Genomic DNA, 8,477 nt, shown 5'->3' with positions numbered 1-8,477 from the left:
TCTGAAGTGTGGAATACCTTCGACTGTGGCTCCGGTTCCCTCAACGAAGAGCAGACATTGCAAGTTTGAAAAGCATTACAGTATCTTAAATCTGGCTGACCAATGGATCATGGCGTGAGCCCAAATCACATCTACAGGCAAACGGAAGGGCTCTGGAATCTCCTATCTTTGTTCCAATCCCGCTTTGTCCTTTGCTTTCATGGACATACACGGCGAGGTGTATCCCCCACAAATTATCTCCACCCTAATCATTTTTGCACGGATTATGCGGAAGGCTTTTACCGTGTCGCGTCTAAAATCAAACAGTACCGGGATCATCACAGCCTTCTAATCTAAGCTTTAAGGACGTGACTCGGAATCCTTTCGAGTGGGAGGTTTCCCCGCGTGTAAAAATGTTAGCATGCCGACTATGCGCTTATCCCGACACGCTCTTATCCCTATGAAAGCATAGTGCAGAACTTGTTATTTTTTTAAAAAAAAAAATTAAGACTTCCAATTTAAAAAAAATTTAAAAAAATGCAGCGCCCAGGTAACCAAGATCGCCTCCAGCCGCGCATCCCCCTTCCTCGCCATTCCCAGCTCAAGCCGCCCCCCTCCATAAAGATAGGCTGGGCTGTCTCGCGAGAACCGGAGAAGCGGCGCTCTCTTTTCCTCTCCTCCCCTTTTTTTTTTTTTTTTTGGCTTTCCAAGCCGAGAGTGGCCGGATGGAGCGCACGAGGCTTGGCGTCGATTGTGACGCCGAGGAATGGAACGCGGAGGAGAGGGAAAAGGACGGGGCGGGGACGCTTCCCCTCCTACCGCCTGGGGAGTGGAACCCGCTTGGGATCGGCTGCTTCTAAGAGCTTCTGAAAATTCTCTTCAGCGACTGGGGCTGAAAGTCGTTTCTAAAAGCCGAAGCCCTGCGGCAAAGGCAGCCAATGCAAAAGAGCCTGTAGCCCGGCGGTCTTCCTTAGCCGCCCCGTTATCGCCAAGTCTTTTCCGTGGAAAAAAAAGCGTTCACACGGTCGCTCATTCACACGCCTTGGAACAAAGAATCGGGGAGGGAGGGAGGGAAAGAGGAAGGGGGCGCTCATGGAACTCGCCTATAGGACCTATAGGACACTACATTCCGCAGTCGGTATATAGAGAGACCTAAAGGGAAAGCCGGGAAGATCGGCGGCTGCTTCGCTCTCCTCCAGCCCGGCAAAGGGGCCTCGTCCCACCCGTCGCTAGAGGGAGGTGTGGTATAGAGAGAAAGGAGAGGAAGCGGCCGCCGGACCAGCCAAGGCGGACGGCTTGCTTGGAGAGGGCGAGAGAAGGGAGGAAGGAAGGACAAGCTGCCGATCGGGCTTCCCTTGCCTTGAATCGAGCGCGAGAGTCCCCGGAGGCGTCGCTGGCGAGGCAGCCCTCGGGAAAAGGGCGCTTCGGGGGACTCCCGGATAGAAAGAGGCGCTCTTGACGGGGGGGCGGCATCGGAGGTGGCCCGAGCCACAGGGGCAAGGCTGTCATCCTCCCCCGCCTCTGCTTCGTCCCGTTCCCTGCTGTTAAATCCGCCCGAGGGCTGCTGCTTCCCCCGCGTAAGCGCGAGGCTTTTCTCGGCGGCTCCGGGTTTCCATTTTGGATGGTGTAGCTTCTCCGTAGCCAGGGAGGGCTCTTCCCGGAGAGACCCCCGAAGCGTGCGCGTCGAGAGAGAGAGGGGGAAGTTCGCGGAGAAGCCCGCCTCTGCCTCTCCTCCGGCTCACCTCCCAAACAAACAAGCCAGCCGGAAAGTCTCAAGAAGCTGCCAAGAAGGAGCGTGACTGAGAGACTCGCCCCGAGGAAAAGAGGAGGCGGAGGAGGAGGAGAAGAAGAAGAAGAAGCAGCGCCTTTGCCCTCCCATCTTCCGTCCTGACCGCCTCCCCCTTTGCTTTGAATCCACCTTCCCTCCGCCGTCCTCTCTCCTTCCTCGGAAGCGCCCAGGGGCTGCAAGAGCCGGACTGAGAGGATGGCTTCGACCGCAACCTGCACCAGGTTTACCGACGAGTATCAGCTCTTTGAGGAGCTTGGAAAGTAAGTGGCCGAAAGCCCGCCGAGGGGCTCGCCTTGCCAGCGGCGACTGGAGGGGCTTTGGGGCGAGGGGGGAGAGGCGTGTGGAGAAGGAGCTTTGACAGCTGGGAGGGGAATGGCGCGCCAGCCAAGAGCTGCGCTGGGGTCGAGCCCTGTCCCTGGGTCGCCCCCTCGCGAAGGGGGGACAACCGCGCGCTCTTCAGCAGCTCCTCCTCGCTCCCTTCGGGGGCCGGCAGCCTGAGCGGCGGGTGGCCGGGCGGAGGGAAGGGAACGCGGATGCTCGGCTGCTTTTCGCCCGTTTTGCTCGGCGTGAAGCTACCGACCGGGCAGCTGCCGCGGTTATTGACGCGTAAAGTTCAACCCGGGCGGCAGGGCGTGTTTGTGTGTGTGTGTGTGACTCGTGTGCGATCCGCTCCTGGCAGATCTTCCCGCTCTGTCTCCTCTGCGTTGCTTACGGGGCTGTAAGCCTCTTGCAGCTGCCGGTCTTGTCGGGAGCGTGATTTTTGACGCGGGATTTTTCCACCCTGCCCGCCTCTCTGTAAAGTGGAAGGGACACATGATCCTGAGAGAACCGCCGATGACGAAATCGGCCCTTGGGCAGCGTGGGTGGCTTCCATTCGGACGTCTGTCCGAACGACGGCAGTCGAAAAGCAACGTGGGCGGCGGGAGGCTTGACCCACGTTTAAGTACCAGGAAATGTAACCCAAAGGTGCATTTTCTTCGGAGGAAGAGAAGAGTGCAATTCGGAGTTAAACCATTTGCTTCTTCTCTCGCTGCTGCTTCTGTTTATTATTATTATTATTATTATTGCTGTATTTCCTTACAAAACAAAACAAAGAATCTGTCAATTCGGTGCTATCTAAAGTCTGTTATATAAACGACTTGAAAAGGCTTGACCAATGGCAGGCGGGGGGATTAGCGTTGGGAGCCTGTCATAGAGAGCAGCCTAATTTCCGTGCTTGCTCTGCAAGGGAATTGCACATGAACGCTCGTGCTTAAAACTGCAGGTAGTGAGATTTATGGCATCCAGGCCACTCCGTTGGAGGCTTGAGCTTAAATATATAGAATGGGTGTTATGTCTGTTATATCCGAGAAAAGGAGGAAAATGGATAAAATGTAACAACATTATACCCTGCAAAAATATATATGCACAGGCACCTTTGAATCAAAGCACAGTAAAAACACAGAATGGGTGTGAAAAAAATTACACAATTCCGGGGTTAAGACAGCCACTTACAAGAGTATGTGCATGCATTCAATATATTTGAAGAAGATACCTTTTCCTTACCGTTTAAATCCACTGCAACAAACCCAAATTAAAGCAATATCTTTTCTCAAAAAATATTTATTTATTGTCTTGTTTCTTAACGCTGTTCAGATTATTAGATTATGGTTAAGCAGCACATACCCCAAATTGGCATTTATGTTACTCTTGTTTATTGACTTCCAGGGGAGCGTTTTCAGTGGTAAGAAGATGCCTGAAAATCACTACAGGACAAGAATATGCTGCCAAAATTATCAACACTAAAAAGCTGTCAGCAAGGGGTGGGTATCCTTAAACTGTTGTGAAATATATTTGCAGTAATGCAGCTAGACCTGAATTAACTAGATGGGAATGAAAACAAGGATCTTTGCTTTTTTGTTTTAGAAACCCTTATTTATCCTAATGTATTTTTATGGGAAAATTTAAGTGTGCCTTCAGTGCTAGTTAAATTAACTAGTTAAATCTGTAATTGTGAAATTAGCTCAGCTATTACATTTAGGTTTTCTGCTTCACTTTGCTTCAATTGGAGAAATGGAGGACTAGTATTAATTTACTGACACCCTTTTATCTATGCACCCAAGTCATTCTGTGTGGCATTAACAAACAAAAAACAGAGAAGTGACGTGCTTCTCCTAATAAAACATTCTTGGTTTAAAGTAAAACTGATCTCCATGCTGTAAATTTAATATTTTTAGCTTGGTACAGTCAGATTTCCCCCCTTTATATTTAGATTTGCAATCTCCAATTCATCAGGATTATGCAAGTTCAATTTTAACATGTATAGAGTACTTTACAAAATATTACAAACAACATTTATTTTCTCCAAAATGCTCTGCTAAGTTGTGTGGAAGTTATGTAGAGGAAGCTTTCCTCTGGAGCTTCAGTATTGTTGTGTAGGAAAGGCTTCCAATAGATTACATTCTCTCTGTGTGTATGTGAGATTATGTCCTTAAATTTGTATGCTTGTTCATGGTAAAGCCATATTGATGTACTTCCATGGAATATTGAGATCATGTATTATTTTCTGATAACATATATCAGATTAATTTATAACTTTTTCATGAGTAAGGAAATAAACAGAGCTCTTCAGTGTACAGACCCACAATGCATAGCTTAACAATAAAAGCTATGGTGTTGGAACATAACATTTATCATGTATTTATCATTGAAAGTGAAGTGGTTCTATACATTTGTTTTTAACCTATACATCAAACTATGATATTCAGAAGATTATTAGTGGTAAATTGGCAGGCAATTTTGTCTGAAGGATGTTTGCTTAAAACTGATACAACAGGTTTTAATAGGATATACAGCCTAATCCCTATGTATGTTTATTTTGAAATGTTATAGCCCAGGTCTTCAAACTTGGCAACTTTATGACTTGTGGACTTAAGGCAATATTTTCTTTTTTAAAGCAAGATTAAATGGAAATAAATAAATAATTGGTATAACCATATACTAAATAATCTTTCTCATTGTTTCCTTTAATATTACATCCCTCGCCTTTTGCCGTTTGGAGTTCGAAGTGATACACTACAATAGCATTTGTTTGTTTTTCCTATTAACTGCCTATCTCCGCCAGAGCTGCCATTGTAAAATGAAAAAAGATTTAATGCATTTTAACTTTTTGCAGCTCAGAAACATTTCAACCAGATTTTTCATTTCATTATAAATTCAGGAATTAAGTCAGGATTTGATGGATCAAACTGTTCAATATTGTGCAGTTACTAACTGTAGTGATAATTAATTGCATATTTTTTTAAAAAACTGCTCTGTCTGTAGTGTTCTCAATATATAGAGGAAACAAAAAAATAATTTAAATAGACCTTCTGGGAACGGTGGAAATGCCTAAAACAACCAACCATTACACTGGCTGTAGAAAATAAGTAATATAAACTTTTAAATGCTCCATATTTAATATAGATGTGAACGAGGTGAGCTTTAACTATCCACCTTAAGCTATTTCCATTGGTTACTACAAATAGCTTATTCCTATTGTTTTTAGCACAATCTTTGAGAATTTTTTTTCCATTACTTTATAAAAGAAGGGAAGCTTTCTTTAACCAATATTATTCTTTAGCCAAACTCTGGTCTGTTGGTCTGTTGTATGATTTCATCTCATCCATTTTGTGGACATAGATTAAAATCTTTGTAATGAAATAATAATTTTGTCTTCTACTTTATGGATGCCAAACTGCTATGGATGTCAAACTGTATTAAGTCTTGAATAATTTTCCATAATTAAATTGTTTAAAAAGCAATTGGAGAAGAAAATAACCCCATTATGACAGGTGAACTATTTTAGGGTGAGCCTCAAACTAATTGTTTTCCTAAAAGATTTTAACTGTGTGGATTAAAAAATAGTTTTGTTAACAGTAAGGAACTAAAACATTTTTGTTTCACTAAAGAAAAGAAGAGATCAATAGGATGCAGATGACAAGGCAAAAAATGTATTATAATGTGATGCCAAGTCAAAGGTAAATTTCTGTTTCTAGTTAGCAGAGTATAACAAGCAGTATTTATAATACAATATGGATTTAGCTAAATTACATTATCGATTAGGGATGCTTAATAATCAGTTGAAGAATTCTTAAATGTATATTAATTTCCACTTCAGACTTTGCAAAACAATGTGCGGAGCAAGTAATAAGCATTAGATGCCATAAATCCATGACCTTATATTTGGCATAGAGAATATTAGCCTACTGTAAATCCATTTCTTAAGAAAAGCCAATGGGGGTTTTATATATCAGTCTGAACTCCTTAAAGAAATGTCAAGGTACAAATGAAACGTGATAAATTATGAATGTGTTGCTCATTTACATTGTTAGAACATGCTTAAGTGTAAAATAGCCATAACAGTACATAAACTTTGTTTGGTTAACCCAAGTGCAATAAATCCCAGATTAATGTAGGAATGGCTGGAATTTTAAAAATATTTTTATCTGAGATACTCTATAGAAGTATTTTTCCCATCTGTGATTTGAAGGGGCTACCTTATATGTTATTGCTATGAAATATGATGAAAGTTCAGGTGTGAACGAGTTTGAGAACATTGTGAATTTTGTCAGTATACAGATTAGTGCCCTTAGGAACATTTACTTTGAAAAGATAGGCTTGTTGTGTATCTAAATATCCTTTGACATCATTTTAAGACTGTTTTATACAACTTTTCACTTTTGAGCATATTTATGTTGCTAACATTTTCTGTGATGCTTTTGTTATGAAAGAGAATTTTAATGAAGCAAAGGAAATAGAACCTATGATTCTTGTCACCCTGAGGGCATCCATTCTGAAATACTAAGTGTCTAAGAGGCTATTTTAGAAATAAAATGGATAAAGCAGTATTGTGAATCTGTTTACACTTCTGTAGTCTAATTTGTTAACTTCAGATATCATTGAGTGATTTTTATAACTCCTGGACACTTATAATTGGGAGTGATGTTCAGGTGCTTCTGGTTTGTAACCTTGTTGGTTCGGTGCCTTGAGTTTGAAAATCAATCTTTCTTTTTCAATGCTTTACTTTCTTTCAAAATTTTTGTAAAACTGCAGTCAAGTTTTGTATCTTTCAATGCCGATACCAGTACTGTTTAATTTGTAATTTGAAAGGGGAAAAAAATAAGAATACATAGGGATGATGTAATACCTTATTATTTATATGGGCTTAATGCATTAAATATGGTTTACAAATCAAACACACAATATTGTTGAACAGAAAAGGCAAATTCTATCCATATCATATTCTAAATTATTCTCTCTCTCTCTCTCTCTCTCTCTCTCTCTCTCTCTCTCTATCTATCTATCTATCTATCTATCTTTTGGACCCACTTCTGCTATTGTTTCAGTATCACCCTCTCCTCATTTCTTCTCATCAAATCAAATCAAATTAAACCTGTATTGTCAATGCACAACATCTGTACAATGAAATTGAATGAGCCTCCCAGGTGCAGCTCTCCCGAAACACAAAATACATCTCAATAACTCAATAAATGAAAGAAATAGAATCCCTAAACCCAAATAAATAATAACTAACACACTTTCCCATATACCTATATATATGTATATATATATATGTGTGTGTGTGTGTGTGTATGTATGTAACATTATATTATATTACATCGATATCAACATGTTGCTCGTTGCGCTGGCCCTGCAAGTCTATCATATTAAACCTCTTGTCTTGTCTTTGGGAAATGTCTTAATGTTTCTCCAGTAATAATGCAAGAAGGATAGGAAGAATGAAAACAATGTTGCATTTTAGTTTTTTCTAACTAAAACTAAAAAACTAAAAATTTTAGTTTGTGTACAAGAGGTTGTCCCTGTTGTTTTAGAAGCAAAGGCTGTCTATATCAACTCAGTTTTGTCTTCCTGGTATGATTGATGTGGATCATGAGCCATGGTGGCACAGTGGTTAGAATGCAGTATTGCATGCTAATTCTGTCGACTGCCAGCAGTTCGATTCTCACCAGCTCAAAGTTGACTCAGCCTTCCATCCTTCCAAAGTCAGTAAAATGAGGACCAGAGGTGGGTTTCAACAGGTTATGACTAGTTCTGGAGAACCGGTAGTAGAAATTTTGAGTAGTTCGGAGAACCGGTAGCAAAAATTCTGACTGGCCCCACCCCCATCTATTCTCTGCCTCCCAAGTACCAGCTGATCGGGAGGAAGTGGGAATTTTGCAGTATCCTTCCCCTGCCACGCCCACCAAACCATGCCACGCCCACCAAGCCACACCCACAGAACCGGTAGTAAAAAAATTTGAAACCCACCACTGATGAGGACCCAGATTGTTGGGGACAATATGCTGATTCTGTAAATCGTTTAGAGAGGGCGGCAAAATCCTGTGAAGTGGTATATAAGTCTTAAGTGCTATTGCTACTGCTATAAAAGGAAACCACTACAGGATGTACTTCCTCTAAGAGTAAACTAAACACATGCTTACCTTTGAAGAAGTTTCATTATGCTTGTGTGTATCTATGTGGGTGTGTATACAACAAAGCTGTTCACCATTGCATTTGTCGACTTTCAGTTTGTTTGGGCTTAAGGTATATAATACAAGAAGCTTCTTAATTTTCTTTGAATGGTTAAGTAAAAGCTAATGCCGGCATTGTGTTCTTTATTTTTTAATTATCACAATGTGATATACAAGACATTGATCACGATAAATGCAAAGTCAGTCTATGATGGTTT

General features: G+C 41.8%; 1 protein-coding gene across 16 annotated transcripts in view; it reads left to right on the top strand.

Annotated features, from left to right (window-relative positions):
* The first annotated feature begins 745 nt into the window (after positions 1-745).
* The window catches only part of CAMK2D (calcium/calmodulin dependent protein kinase II delta), a 147,386-nt gene continuing 139,654 nt past the window's right edge, over positions 746-8,477 (top strand). For all 16 annotated transcript variants that reach the window (XM_060686897.2, XM_034442345.3, XM_087874471.1 and 13 more), the window contains exons 1-2: positions 746-2,028; positions 3,476-3,570. In XM_060686897.2, coding sequence (XP_060542880.1) covers positions 1,964-2,028; positions 3,476-3,570 — 160 coding nt within the window. In that variant the 5' untranslated portion in view covers positions 746-1,963. The remainder of the gene's footprint in view (positions 2,029-3,475; positions 3,571-8,477) is intronic.

The sequence above is a fragment of the Pantherophis guttatus genome, chromosome 8, assembly GCF_059756535.1.
Source record: "Pantherophis guttatus breed Tessera chromosome 8, ASM5975653v1, whole genome shotgun sequence".
Classification (NCBI taxonomy): domain Eukaryota; kingdom Metazoa; phylum Chordata; class Lepidosauria; order Squamata; family Colubridae; genus Pantherophis; species Pantherophis guttatus.
The sequence above is the reverse complement of the archived record's forward strand: the minus strand, read 5'-3'. Positions and strand labels throughout refer to the sequence as shown.